Source organism: Rattus norvegicus, chromosome X (assembly GCF_036323735.1).
Source record: "Rattus norvegicus strain BN/NHsdMcwi chromosome X, GRCr8, whole genome shotgun sequence".
NCBI classification, from domain to species: Eukaryota; Metazoa; Chordata; class Mammalia; order Rodentia; family Muridae; genus Rattus; species Rattus norvegicus.
In genome coordinates, this window is record NC_086039.1 from 138,716,173 (window position 1) to 138,732,368 (window position 16,196).

Consider the following 16,196-nt stretch of genomic DNA (forward strand, 5'->3'; position numbering starts at 1 on the left):
ATTGGGGTTGAAGGACCACACCATAAAAGGAACTGACATAAACAACTGGTCACGAGGCCTCGGTCTCCAGTGCAGGAATCCATAACTCTTTGGATGGTGGCCAGGACCAGGATTCCTTCTGAAGGCCAGAGAATGTTGGAGACACAACCAACTTCAGGAAGTACAACAATCTGAAAGCAATTTTTGGACCACCACCTCTGGGTCTAATGAAAGTCTGCTCTATCTTTCTGTTTGAACTGGACTGTAGTATGATCTTTCATTTCTCTGAACTGACTGCATTGAAGACTATCATAGGATGGGGCTCTATAAACAAGGAGTATATTTACCAAATGGAGTTCTGATCGGAAATGAAAATTTTTATAAACAAATTAGCTTTGGAAAGGATCAAAGACATTCAAATGGAAGGCAAGCTACAATGTTAAATCCTACCTGGCCACACTCTTGGGATCTTGAGCACCATGCTTTGCCTCTTCATGAGGCTTAGAGGCCTACAAGGCCATGGGCAGCAGAAAATCTCCTCCACTTTATGGAGAATGATGCATGTACCTGAGGGCAGGGCTGTTTCTTTCCTAAAGCATGATTCAACACGGTATGTTTTTGAATTGACAAGCTACCTTCCTGAAGTGAGTCACGTTGCCAATGAAATTACCAGGGTTTTCAAAGAAAGAGTCTTCGTTCACAGATTTCTGGATTACACGCAACATTATTTTACTAAACCAGAACCTTGGGCATAAGCCGGAAAGCGAATTGTAGGTCTGGTTAAATCTCCTCTTGTACTGGGGTCATTGATACTGCCCTCAGTGAACAGTGTTGCTGGATACTGTCGACAGCGACCACATCTACAATGTCGTATAATCCAGGTGTATACCCGGAAGGTATCTGGAGAGAGTCGAGGGTGAAAAAGACTCTGGCTTCCACCATGCCATTTCTTCCATCAATGCTAGTAACATAGACCTGCAATGTTGAGAAAGATGGCTATGAGTCTGGGGAAGCATATAATCCACCACAGATGGTCCTGCACACCCCAGACACACAGTTCCAATCAGCAGGCCCCTCACCCCATCATGACCTCATGCTATACCTTCCTGACTTTTCAACTCATTCTCAGGCTGTCCTACAATGAATGCTTTCACCGCCTTCATCAGCAGGCTGAACACCTCAAAACCAATGCACTCAACATTTGCCCACGATGTCTTCACAGCCACGATGATCTCTAACTGTTGTCCACAGAGCAGCATAACATCAAGGAAAGCACACACCTTATAAATTGAGCACTTAAGCACGCACGCGCACACACACACACACACACACACACACACACACACACACAAATACACAGACAGACAGAGACAGACAAACAGACACACGCACAAACACACATACTCATACACACATTCTATATTACCATATCAACACTTTTCAATCAGTGGACAATAGTGTCCACTCTGCAGAAGATTTACTGCCAAACATACCAAACAAAATCCGGGGCAAGAAAGGGATCAGTAAGAAGGAGAGGAAGGAACATGGAGGACAGTTACCTCATTCATATCCTGAGAGTTGAGGGGGCTCACAGAGTGGATATTTATGTTTGATGTGCCTGAATTCATGGAATACTCAACCAGTACCAAGTCTCCTTTGAAAGGTTTGAATGCTAAAACAGCCAAGAAAGGGAGAATTGTTAAGAGTAATTGTTAATAGTAAAGCAGTCATTTCACATTTTCTAGGCTCTTCCTCACTGCCATGTGCTGACCAACATTTCCTGAATGTAAAGAAATTCCTCAAATACTAAGATACTGTAAACATCTCCCTACAGGAAGGGAAGCAGAAAGCCCTTTAAACACTGGTTCATTTACAATGATGTATTATTCATCAGGCATTAAGAGAGACATGTGTGATACAAGTATTTTGAAGATAAATCACTCATATAATGACATCATTGAATAGATTTTAAATGTATCCCAAGGAAGTGGCACAAAGATGAGAATCTCAGCACTCAGAAGCATAATGGATGGGTTTCCTACTCTCGTACACAATTCTCGATACATATGAGTTTCCCATACTTTTGAGAGCCCTATGTGAAAAACCAAAGTTAAAAAATGATGCAGCCAATGAAATCAACTGAGTCAGGGAATGCACATGGACATGTGATGACAGTTGTCACAGGGGACAGGATCTCTAGGTGGTATATAAAATACTGTCCTTTCCCCCAGTATTATACATTACTTTCAACTTCAAGGACGCTTCCCACACTCTCAAGAGCTTTTAACCCAAGCCAATACTTATATTTCTTGCTCTATGTTTCTAAAGCTATAAGTCCTACCGCCAGAAAAGAGGTATAATGGGAAAGACATGTTCTCGGTGACATACACGTCTTCTTCAGTTACAGAGGTGACACATCTAATACAAAGCCTTCTGCCAAGTTTTGATGGCTCACTGCCCTCGGGAAGATCATTCATAACTTTCACCTATAAGAGGAGACAGTAAATGCAGGTGAAATAAAAATATCATGCCGGAGATTGTAGCCATACCAAGGGTTCCCCATCAATGCAACATTATGGTAGTGAGTTTCTAAGACCTTTGTATGGATACTTTGATGAAATAGTGCCCTGTCAGAGAAAATGGGTTTTATTATGCATGCCAGAAACAGTCCTCCTGCTGCAGAAATTGCTTAAACAACTGTTTTCCAACCTAACATTTCCTGTTGAAAATATATTATGGAATGAGATGAGGACAGAAATCATGTCTGTGCTTGCTTCCTAGATTTCTAAGCGTCTTTCAATAGGGAGTGCCATACCTAGGTTTAATGCACCCACAAACTTAGCTTCTGACTTTAGAATATAGTCCTTTACTACGCAAGGACTCAAAATTCAATACTGCAAAATACATTGAAAAGTATACTTATACACAATTTGCAATCATGGCTGTAACAAACTAGAGAAAAATTTTGCACATTTATACAGAAGGAAACAGAGTGAGTCAAAGTGGGAGGGAAAACCTGGGGTAGCTTTACTGTGCATGTGAAGGAATGAAAGTATGTTGCCTGTGAGATGGGTGTGACCTGAATTAAATCAACAGAGACAAGAATGAGCAGCACAGTATTGGAGAAAAAAGGAAACATGCTTTTCCCTATCATGATCTGGGAGCAGGAATTTATCATGAAGTGGGAGAAGCAACCACCATCAGAAGATTTTTCAACGACAAGTCATGCAATGCAGGCTCCATGGTCTGAGGGAATACTATTCTTCTGAATTATCAGAGATAATGAAGGTTAGAGGAAGTAGTATAACTTTGAATCGTTCTTCCTCAAGCAGAAGAGCATTCTTTACACGAAGGTAGAATATTCACTTGAGCACAAAGCAGAAAAGCATCTACCACAAACCATCCTGGACAACTATATTATCCAGAAGCAGTGACTGATCCTCCATTTGAAAATGGAAACTGAACATTGTGCATGCTATTAAAATAGTGCATGAAAGAGTGGAAGAGACCACCAACACTGCCCACCCCTGCTCACATCCCTGGCCCAAGAGGAAACTGTATATGGCCTCTGGGTCCCCGTAGAGTAGGGCCCAGGAGCAGCAGATCCAGTGCGTCTGAGACACCGCCAGACCCGGAAGGGACCGACTGGATAAGAAGTTCTCTGCACCCAAATCCCGTCAGAGGGAGAGCTAAACCTTCAGAGAGGCAGACACGCCTGGGAAACCAGAAGAGACTGCACTCTGCACACATCTCTGATGCCAGAGGTAAACAGCAAACACCATCTGGAACTCTGGTGCACGGAAGCTCCCGGAAAGGGTGGCACAGATCTTCCTGGTTGCTGCCGCCGCAGAGAGATCCTAGGCAGCACCCCACGAGCAAACAGGAGCCTCAGAACCACAGGTAAGACCAAGTTTTCTGCTGCAAGTGACCTGCCTGGTGAACTCAAGACACAGGCCCACAGGAACAGCTGAAGACCTGTAGATAGGAAAAACTACACGCCCGAAAGCAGAACACTCTGTCCACATAACTGGCTGAAAGAAAACAGGAAAACAGGTCTACAGCACTCCTGACACACAGGCTTATAAGACAGTCTAAGCCACTGTCAGAAATAGCAGAACAAAGTAACACCAGAGATAATCTGATGGCAAGAGGCAAGCACAGGAACCGAAGCAACAGAAACCAAGACTACATGGCATCATCGGAGCCCAATTCTACCACCAAAGCAAACACTGAATATCCAAACACACCAGAAAAGCAAGATCTAGTTTCAAAATCATATTTGATCATGATGCTGGAGGACTTCAAGAAAGAAGTGAAGAACTCCCTTAGAGAACAAGTAGAAGCCTACAGAGAGGAATCAAAAAAATCCCTGAAAGAATTCCAGGAAAACATAAATAAACACGTAGAAGCCCATAGAGAGGAGTCACAAAAATCCCTGAAAGAATTCCAGGAAAACGTAAATAAACAAGTTGAAGCCCATAGAGAGGAGTCACAAAAATCCCTGAAAGAATTCCAGGAAAATGTAAATACACAAGTAGAAGACAATAGAGAGGAGTCACAAAAATCCCTGAAAGAATTCCAGGAAAATGTAAATAAACAAGTAGAAGACAATAGAGAGGAGTCACAAAAATCCCTGAAAGAATTCCAGGAAAACACAATCAAACAGTTGAAGGAATTAAAAATGGAAATAGAAGCAATCAAGAAAGAACACATGGAAACAACCCTGGATATAGAAAACCAAAAGAAGAGACAAGGAGCTGTAGATACAAGCTTCACCAACAGAATACAAGAGATAGAAGAGAGAATCTCAGGAGCAGAAGATTCCATAGAAATCATTGACTCAACTGTCAAAGATAATGTAAAACGGAAAAAGCTACTGGTCCAAAACATACAGGAAATCCAGGACTCAATGAGAAGATCAAACCTAAGGATAATAGGTATAGAAGAGAGTGAAGACTCCCAGCTCAAAGGACCAGTAAATATCTTCAACAAAATCATAGAAGAAAACTTCCCTTACCTAAAAAAAGTGATACCCATAGGCATACAAGAAGCCTACAGAACTCCAAATAGATTGGACCAGAAAAGAAACACCTCCGGTCAGATAATAGTCAAAACACCAAACGCACAAAATAAAGAAAGAATATTAAAAGCAGTAAGGGAAAAATGTCGAGTAACATATAAAGGCAGACCTATCAGAATCACACCAGATTTTCGCAAGAAACTATGAAAGCCAGAAGATCCTGGGCAGATGTCATACAGACCCTAAGAGAACACAAATGCCAGCCCAGGTTACTGTATCCTGCAAAACTCTCAATTAACATAGTTGGAGAAACCAAGATATTCCATGACAAAACCAAATTTACACAATATCTTTCTACAAATCCAGCACTACAAAGGATAATAAATGGTAAAGCCCAACATAAGAAGGCAAGCTATACCCTAGAAGAAGCAAGAAACTAATCGTCTTGGGAAAAAAAACAAAGAGAAGAAAAGCACACAAACATAACCCCATATCCAAATATGAATATAACAGGAAGCAATAATCACTATTCCTTAATATCTCTCAACATCAATGGCCTCAACTCCCCAAAAAAAAGACATAGATTAACAAACTGGATACGCAACGAGGACCCTACATTCTGCTGCCTACAGGAAACACACCTCAGAGAAAAAGACAGACACTACTTCAGAGTGAAAGGCTGAAAAACAACTTTCCAAGCAAATGGTCGGAAGAAGCAAGATGGAGTAGTCATTCTAATATCAAATAAAATCAATTTTCAACTAAAATTCATCAAAAACATAAGAAAAGGACACTTCATATTCATCAAAGGAAAAATCCACCAAGATGAACTCTCAATCCTAAATATCTATGCCCCATATACAAGGGCACCTACATACGTAAAGAAACCTTACTAAAGCTCAAAACACACATTGCACCTCACACAATAATAGTAGGAGATTTCAACACCCCACTCTCATCAATGGACAGATCATGGAAACAGAAATTAAACAGAGACGTAGACAGACTAAGAGAAGTCATGAGCCAAATGGACTTAACAGATATTTATAGAACATTCTATCCTAAAGCAAAAGGATATATCTTCTAATCAGCTCCTCATGGTACTTTCTCCAAAATTGACCATATAATTGGTCAAAAAACGGGCCTCAACAGGTAGAGAAAGATAGAAGTAATCCCATGCGTGCTATCAGACCACCACGGCCTAAAACTGGTCTTCAATAATAGTAAAGAAAAATGCCCACATATACGTGGAAATTGAACAATGCTCTACTCAATGATAACCTGGTCAAGGAAGAAATAAAGAAAGAAATTAAAGACTTTTTAGAATTTAATGAAAATGAAGGTACAACATACCCAAACTTATGGGACACAATGAAAGCTGTGCTAAGAGGAAAACTCATAGCGCTGAGTGCCTGCAGAAAGAAACAGGAAAGAGCATATGTCAGCAGCTTGACAGCACACCTAAAAGCTCTAGAACAAAAAGAAGCAAATACACCCAGGAGGAGTAGAAGGCAGGAAATAATCAAACTCAGAGCTGAAATCAACCAAGTAGAAACAAAAAGGACCATAGAAAGAATCAACAGAACCAAAAATTGGTTCTTTGAGAAAATCAACAAGATAGATAAACCCTTAGCCAGACTAACGAGAGGACACAGAGACTGTGTCCAAATTAACAAAATCAGAAATGAAAAGGGAGACATAACTACAGATTCAGAGGAAATTCAAAAAAATCATCAGGTCTTCCTATAAAATCCTATATTCAACAAAACTTGAAAATCTACAGGAAATGGACAATTTCCTAGACAGATACCAGGTACCGAAGATAAATCAGGAACAGATTAACCAGTTAAACAACCCCATAACTCCTACGGAAATAGAAGCAGTCATTAAAGGTCTCCCAACCAAAAAGAGCCCAGGTCCAGACGGGTTTAGTGCAGAATTCTATCAGACCCTCATAGAAGTCCTCGTACGAATATTATCCAAACTATTCCACAAAACTGAAACAGATGGAGCCCACCGAATACCTTCTATGAAGCCACAATTACTCTTATACCTAAACCACACAAAGACCCAACAAAGAAAGAGAACTTCAGACCAATTTACCTTATGAATATCGACGCAAAAATACTCAATAAAATTCTGGCAAACCGAATCCAAGAGCACATCAAAACAATCATCCACCATGATCAAGTAGGCTTCATCCCAGGCATGATGGTTTAACATACGGAAAACCATCAACGTGATCCATTATATAAACAAACTGAAAGAACAAAACCACATGATCATTTCATTAGATGCTGAGAAAGCATTTGACAAAATTCAACACCCCTTCATGATAAAAGTCCTGGAAAGAATTGGAATTCAAGGCCCATACCTAAACATAGTAAAAGCCATATACAGCAAACCAGTTGCTAACATTAAACTAAATGGAGAGAAACTTGAAGCAATCCCACTAAAATCAGGGACTAGACAAGGCTGCCCACTCTCTCCCTACTTATTCAATATAGTTCTTGAAGTTCTAGCCAGAGCCATCAGACAACAAAAGGAGGACAAGGGGATACAGATCGGAAAAGAAGAAGTCAAAATATCACTATTTGCAGATGATATGATAGTATATTTAAGTGATCCCAAAAGTTCCACCAGAGAACTACTAAAGCTGATAAACAACTTCAGCAAAGTGGCTGGGTATAAAATTAACTCAAATAAATCAGTAGCCTTCCTCTACACAAAAGAGAAACAAGCCGAGAAAGAAATTAGGGAAACGACACCCTTCATAATAGACCCAAATAATATAAAGTACCTCGGTGTGACTTTAACCAAGCAAGTAAAAGATATGTGCAATAAGAACTCCAAGACTCTGAAGAAAGAAATTGAAGAAGACCTCAGAAGATGGAAAGATCTCCCATGCTCATGGATTGGCAGGATTAATATAGTAAAAATGGCCATTTTACCAAAAGCGATCTACAGATTCAATGCAATCCCCATCAAAATACCAATCCAATTCTTCAAAGTTAGACAAAACAATTTGCAAATTCATCTGGAATAACAAAAACCCCAGGATAGCTAAAACTATCCTCAACAATAAAAGGACTTCAGGGGGAATCACTATCCCTGAACTCAAGCAGTATTACAGAGCAATAGTGATAAAAACTGCATGGTATTGATACAGAGACAGACAGATAGACCAATGGAACAGAATTGAAGACCCAGAAATGAACCCACACACCTATGGGCACTTGATTTTTGACAAAGGAGCCAAAACCATCAAATGGAAAAAAGACAGCATTTTCAGCAAATGGTGCTGGTTCAACTGGAGGTCAACATGTAGAAGAATGCAGATCGATCCATGCTTATCACCCTGAACAAAGCTTACGTCCAAGTGGATCAAGGACCTCCACATCAAACCAGATACACTCAAACTAATAGAAGAAAAACTAGGGAAGCATCTGGAGCACATGGGCACTGGAAAAAATTTCCTGAACAAAACACCAATGGCTTATGCTCTAAGATCAAGAATCGACAAATGGGATCTCATAAAACTGCAAAGCTTCTGTAAGGCAAAGGATACTGTGGTTAGGACAAAACGGCAACCAACAGATTGGGAAAAGATCTTTACCAATCCTACAACAGATAGAGGCCTTATATCCAAAATATACAAAGAACTCAGCAAGTTAGACCGCAGGGAGACAAATAACCCTAGTAAAAAATGGGGTTCAGAGCTAAACAAAGAATTCACAGCTGATGAATGCCGAATGGCTGAGAAACACCTAAAGAAATGTTCAACATCTTTAGTCATAAGGGAAATGCAAATCAAAACAACCCTGAGATTTCACCTCACACCAGTAAGAATGGCTAAGATCAAAAACTCAGATGACAGCAGATGCTGGCGAGGATGCGGAGAAAGAGGAACACTCCTCCATTGTTGGTGGGATTGCAGACTGGTAGAAGCATTCTGGAAATCAGTCTGGAGGTTCCTCAGAAAATTGGACATTGAACTGCTTGAGGATCCAGGTATACCTCTCTTGGGTATACACCCACAAGATGCCCCAACATACAAAAAAGACACGTGCTCCACTATGTTCATCGCAGCCTTATTTATAATAGCCAGAAGCTGGTAAGAACCCAGATGCCCTTCAACAGAGGAATGGATACAGAAAATGTGGTACATCTACACAATGGAATATTACTCACCTATCAAAAACAATGACTTTATGAAATTCATAGGCAAATGGTTGGAACTGGAAAATATCATCCCAAGTGAGGTAACCCAATCACAGAAAAACACACATGGTATGCACTCATTGATAAGTGGCTATTAGCCCAAATGATTGAATTACCCTAGATGCCTAGAACAAATGAAACTCAAGACGGATGATCAAAATGTGAATGCTTCACTCCTTCTTTAAAAGGGGAACAAGAATACCCTTGGCAGGGAATAGAGAGGCAAAGATTAAAGCAGACACAGAAGGAACACCCATTCATAGACTGCCCCACATGTCGTCCATACATATACAGCCATCCAATTAGACAAGATGGATGAAGCAAAGAAGTGCAGGCCGACAAGAGCCGGATGTAGATCGCTCCTGAGAGACACAGCCAGAGTACAGCAAATACAGAGGAGAATGCCAGCAGCAAACCACTGAACTGAGAATAGGACCCCTGTTCAAGGAACCAGAGAAAGAACTGGAAGAGCTTGAAGGGGCTCGAGACCCCATATGTACAACAATGCCAAGCAACCAGAGCTTCCAGGGACTAAGCCACTACCTAAAGACTATACATGGACTGACCGTGGACTCTGACCTCATAGGTAGCAATGAATATCCTAGTAAGAGCATCAGTGCAAGGGGAAGCCCTGGGTCCTGCTAAGACTGAACCCCCAGTGAACTAGACTGTTGGGGGGAGGGCAGCAATGGGGGGAGGATGGTGATGGGACCATCCATAAAGAAGGGGAGGGGGAGGGATTAGGGGGATGTTTTCCCGGAAACCGGGAAAGGGAATAACACTCGAAATGTATATAAGAAATACTCAATTAATAAAAAAAAAATAGTGCATGAAGATTCACAAAAGGACAGCAGAGAGAGACATCTGGAATCACAGTTGGTACACACATGTTAATTAGTGAGCTGCATTCCTCATTGTTCGATATTTAGTTTGGATGCACTCATCAAGTATAGAGGGGAAGAATGATGAGAGCTGATGTTCTATGATCATTGAGGAAGCTTAAGACACAAATGTCATCGGCCGTTTTCAACATCTAAACAATTGCTGTTGCCACCTCTCACGCGATGTATGGCTACTTAAGAGTACTCATAGGATGGTGCTTTTCATAGGATCACTTGCACTGAGTGGTGAAGAGCTTAGAACCTATCTGACCACTCACTAATTCTGTCACTATGGTGCCAGATGAGCATCACAGACTTTGACCATTCTTCATTCTGACCCTCCACTAATCCATAGACATACGGTACCCTAAGGAATTTCTCAGTTCCCGTGGCAGACTTACATTCTCCCAGCTCTCATTGTTCAACACAGAGATACCACTAACAATCGTGGCAAACCACACAGACAGATTCCAAGATTAAGAAAGGCCCTAAGATATTGTTAATCCCTGAAAACCAAATGAAGTAGAGTGGAGGATTCATTTCAGAGTATAGCACCACTTGCAGACATTTGGAAAGCAATGTGCATGCACACTTAGGTCAAATGTTCTTGTGCCAATATGTGTGTAACATCCTCAAACCATAGGAGTGAAACTAGACACTGTCCATGAGGCCTGTAATTCCAGCAATTAGGAGCCAGGAACTAGGAAGACGGCTGCAGGTTGCAGGCTACCCAGGGTTCCATCTACCTTGGACTTATAATGTACAGAGTACTAACTCATTGCATAACATTGAAATATAAGAAAATCAAAATTCATCAGGGGTTGTTTATTTAAGCAAAGCCTTGAATTGTACACCTGGCTCACCATAACTTATCATGTAAACCAGTCTGGCCCTGAACTCACAAAGATTCCAAATGCCTCTGCCTCATAAAAACATGTACCACGATGCCAGTTTTGAATTGAATTTGATTTAACAATTCGGGTAAAAATCAAAAGATAGAAAGAATATGCTTCTAGTATAGGAAGACTACATGTAAAAGCAAAAAAAAGTGGTATTCCTTAAAATAACAGATTATATGCACCTCTTCTATAATAAAGATATTTTGGTGTTGGAGAGATGGCTCAATGGTTAAGAGCACCGACCTGCTCTTCCAGAGGTCCTGAGTTCAATTCCCAGCAATTACATGGTGGCTCACAACCATCCCTCTTCTGGTGTGTCTGAAGACAGCTACAGTGTATTCATATAAATAAAATAAATCAAAAAAGTTATTTTTCCCGTAATACAGAAAGATCTATGATGGGAAATCTGTACCCAAATCCCACGTGTGATATATCTGGACTCTCAGAAGTCAGGATACTCCTGAGAGCTCAGGGGGACCTATTGTGCTCACACTTATGACACAAGAGGAACCTGCCTAGTGCCTTATTTGCTCTCTGGGCACAGGAACCTAGGACCAGGCATGGGGAGGACCTTTCTGGTTTCAGCATGAGCCCAGAGCTGAAACCCAGTTGCCAGGAGTACCTCCGCATATAAGAATAGTAGGTATAGCAAAGAACAAAGACCCCAAACTAAAGGACCAGTAAATATGTTCAACAAAATTATACAAGAAAACTTCCTCAACCTAAAAATGAGATCCTCATAAACATAAAATAAGGCTACAGAACTCTGGATAGATTGGACCATTAAAGTATTTCCTCCTGTCACATACATAATAGTCAAAATAGTAAATTCAAAGAAACCCCAAAGAAGTAATTTTAAAATCAGTAAGGGGAAAAGGTCAAGTAACATATGAAGGCAGATGTATCCGAATTATAACAGTCTTCTCACCAGAGACTGTGAAAGCAAGAAGACCCTGGGCTGATGTCCCCTTTTGACAAATCCAGCCACACAAAGGATAATAAATACAAAATCTCAACAAAAGGAGGTCACCTGCAACTTAGAAAAAGGAAGGAAATAATCTCCTTGAAACCAATCCAAAAGGAGAGAATCATACAAACTTAATCCCACCTCTAACAATAAAACCAACAGATAACAACAATCACTATTCCTTAATATCTCTTAACATTAATGGACTCAATTAGCGAATGAAAAGACATATACTAACAGACTAGATACTGAAACAGGACCCAGAATTTTGTTACATACAGTAAACAGGCCTCAGTGACAAAGACAGCCACTACCTCACAATAAAAGGCTGAAAAAACAATTTCATAAGCAAATGGTCCAAAGAAATAATCTGGAGTAGCCATTCCAATATCAAATAAAATCGACTTTCAGCCAAAAGTTATCGAAAAAGTTAAAGAAGAACACTTCCTATTCATCAAAGGGAAAATCAACCAAGATCGACCCTAAAATACTCCTCCATTACTGGTGGGTTGCAAACTGGTACAACCACTCTGGAAATGAGTCTGGAGGTTCCTCAGAAAATTGGACTTTGCACTACCTGAGGACAAGCTATACCTCTCCTAAGTATATACCCAAATTAAGCTACAACATACAACAAAGTCACATGTTCCAATATGTTCATAGCAGCCGTATTCATAAAATCCAGAGACTGGAAAGAACCCAGAAGTCCTTCAATAAGTAATGGATATGGAAAATATGGTATGTCTACACAGTGGAGTACTACTCAGCAATCAAATCAATGATTTCCTGAAATTCATAGACAAATTGATTGAACTAGAAAATATAATCCTGAGTGAGGTAACCCAATCACAAAAGAAGACACATTGTATGCACTCACTGATAAGTGGATATTAGCCGAAAAGTTTGAATTCACCAAGATATAATCCACAGACCACATGAAGCTCAAGAAAAAGTACAACCAATGTGTGGATGCTTCAGCTCTTCTTAAATGGAGGAACAGAAATATTCATAGGAGGGGATGTGGAGACAAAGTTTGGAGCAGAGACTGAAGGAATGGACATTCAGGGCCTGCCCCACCTGGGGATCCAGCCCACTTATACACAGCCCCCAAATGTATACAATGTTGATGAAGCCTAGAAGTGCATGCTGATTTTTGCCTGATATAGCTGTCTCCTGAGAGGCTCAGCCAGAGCATGTCAAAAACAGAGTCAAATGTTAGCTACAATCCATGGAACTTAGAACCATTGGAGGAATTAGAGAAAGGATTTAGGGGCCTGAAGATTTTTCTTACCCCATAAGAACAACAACAAAACCCACCAAGCAGAGTTCCCAGGGTCTAAACCAATACCCAAAGATTACACATGGACAGACACAGGTCTCTAGCTGCACGTGTAGCAGAAGGTGGCCTTGTTGGGCACCAATGGGAGAAGCCCGTGGTCTTGCCAAGGCTGGATCCCCAAGTGTAGGGGAATGTCAGTGTAGGGAGGCAGAAAGGGGGTGTGTCGGGAAGGAGTTCACACTTTAAAAGAAGGGGCGGGTGACAGGATAGGGAGATTGTGGCCAGGAAACCAGTAAAGGAGGTAACATTTGAAATGTAAATAAAAATATTTAATAAAAATTAATATATAGGAAAAGATTTAACTAAAAAGAGATCTAAGTTTTGTTGGATAAATGAAAAGTGCAAAATTCCTTTTTTATACTTCAGGTTTTTAGCAAACTTGGAAAAACAAAATACATAAATATCAGTTTCAGTTCTCAAATTGCCAATATCTTCTCTATAATTATAATAACGACAATGACAAAAAGAACAAAAACTACTACTTCTAATGTGTTGGTGTTTATCAACACGGATAAAAGGCTTTTCTGTAGCCTATGGCTGAGTCTATTAATTAGAACAGTATAGCCAAAAATTATCTGAGAAGAGGTATTGATATGTAAATATCTGAGCTGATTATGTTTATAGAGCTAAGTCTTCCAAAAATCTAGACCAGAAATTTGCTGTACATTAAATACATCTTGAATATTGTATAACATATTGATATTAAAGTTTATCACAATAATTATATTTGTTTGAATTCATAGAAGAGAAAGCGCTTCTTACTCAGAAGGGAAGAGGATTATATGAAATCCAATAATTATCATTGTGCAACACATTTAAATATGAAAGAGAACTGAAATCAGTCTTTAGGAACAGAAATAAAAAGATACTGCAACGACATAGAAGAAGCCCATTAAACTCACCCCATATTTACATTCGTGTTTCTTTTTTTTTCTTTTTTCTTTTTTCTTTTTTTCAGAGCTGGGGACCGAACCCAGGGCCTTGTGGTTGCTAGGCAAGCACTCTACCGCTGAGCTAAATCCCCAACCCTAGTGTTTCTTTTAATCCAAGAGAGATAACAAAATCCCCTTAGGTTAAGTACTCTGGATAAAGTCGGCCATACCTTGATTGCTTTCAGGGTATGAGTTATTTCATCTTGTTCCACAAGGGCAAGGACATTGGTCCCGATCTTCAGAGGCACATTGTCACTGATTACCTCCATGTTGAAGAGGATGGAGTCATTGATCCAGCCATAGTAATTGCACAGAGAGGTGACCACTCCCTGAATAGACTTCAACCTGGTGTTATCTACGACACAGGTAAACAAAGGTGACACTGGTTCATGTCAAATGCAAGTACCCACTACATGCATCAGCTCCGGCCTCCAGATTCCTGCTCTGTTTGAATTCCAGCTCTGACTTCCTTCAGTGAGAAACTGTGATGTGGTACCACAAGCCAAATAAACCCTTTCCTTCCCAGGTTGCTCTGGCCATGGTATAGCATCAGAGCATTACTAACACCAATACTCCACCCGTGTACACATGAGCACAAAGCATCACTTCACTGACCGTAACACAGCAGCCATCTCTGCATCCCAAGGTTGTGAGTACTCAATCGCACCTCTATGGCACCTATTTGAGCTGTGGGTGACCTGTCTCACTAAGTGTTCAAGTCCTGGGTTCATCTACTGCTCAGGAAGGCCATTTAAACTCCCACTCTTACTAGCATTCGCCTCACTCGACAGCAGCAGCAGATCCATAGCCAGAGCCCTAGATTCTTCAACATCGCTTCTGAGAAAGGTTTAAAGATGCGCGGATCTAAGGACACAGTGTCAAATTTCCTTTTGTTCTTCATAAGCATAATGGGTAATGGGTAAGTAATGTTTGAGAGTCTGGCTCAAGTACTCTGCAGGGACCACTGGCCAACGTCCTTCCTGGTGTCCCCCTTAGAAACCTGCCTCCTGGCTTTAGAACCATGTGTGCATGAAAAACAAGACTAATTCACTCTCAATGTGCGATGCGCCCCTTCTCTGGGGGAGAGACAAACGCATCTTTCAAGGGCCAGAAGGGAAGTCAGAGACAGTACAACCCACAAAGCCTTGTGTCAAGTGTTCTGTGAGTTTTCCAAACACCCTCCCGCTTTGCCATCCCAAAGGAGCTTGGGACACAGTTCAGTACTGGCCTACCTCGTGGAAACTCAGGGACATCCTCATGCTCAACGGCCACCCAGGATGTTGGCCTGTCTGTCTACACTATTTGTGTCCCCACCACACCTTAAGGTGGAGGAAAGCCTTTCTGAGGAGTCTCCTCGAGTGGGGGTGTGGGTTACCAGATTACCTTGAGGCTGTTCCTCTGATATTTCTTCAGACGTGTTGCTCCCGTGAAAGAATGTGGATATCCACCGTAGAAGGCTCAACATGGTGATATCACCACCAGCCCAGCCAGTGTCCGAGGCTTACAGATGATTCAGCAGACTTCCTTTGTCTCACTTAGTTTACACCCCCGTTCCCCAGCCTCTGTGTGATGGTAGTGAATCGCTAAGATGAAGCTCTTAGGAGAGCCAGTGTCAGGGTACCTCCTCACCTACCGCCAGCTTCCCATAAAGCTCCCTCTGCTTCAAAGGCAACCTTTTCCCACTGGTCAGCCAATGAGAGACAATGGTGTCTGTATGTCACTTCTTATTAGGTATAGCCCTGACGGTCACTAGGTGAAGACATTTGGTCCCGCCCACCCATTATGATGGCAACAACAGGAAGGTCTCTGGAAAAGCCGCTTGAGGTTGTAACCTTGCGCACTCTGTTCATAAGGGCGCTGGCTTTTTCAACATTTTCCTGACAGGGGCGTGAGGTTGACTTAGCAGAAACCTTCGTACCTGTTCAGCCTATTAAAAATCGCGCCTGCTGATGGAAATA

At 41.2% G+C, this 16,196-nt stretch overlaps 1 protein-coding gene across 1 annotated transcript; it reads right to left on the reverse strand.

Moving 5' to 3' along the window:
• Positions 1-683: 683 nt before the first annotated feature.
• On the reverse strand, positions 684-15,952 carry LOC120099191 (cancer/testis antigen 55-like). The gene is made up of 5 exons (XM_039100191.2): positions 15,622-15,952; positions 14,409-14,593; positions 2,321-2,465; positions 1,539-1,651; positions 684-954 (listed from the first exon to the last, which is right to left on the reverse strand). The coding sequence occupies exons 1-5, from the start codon at positions 15,701-15,703 to the stop codon at positions 760-762; spliced, it is 720 nt and encodes a 239-aa protein (XP_038956119.1). The 5' UTR covers positions 15,704-15,952; the 3' UTR covers positions 684-759.
• Positions 15,953-16,196: the final 244 nt, after the last annotated feature.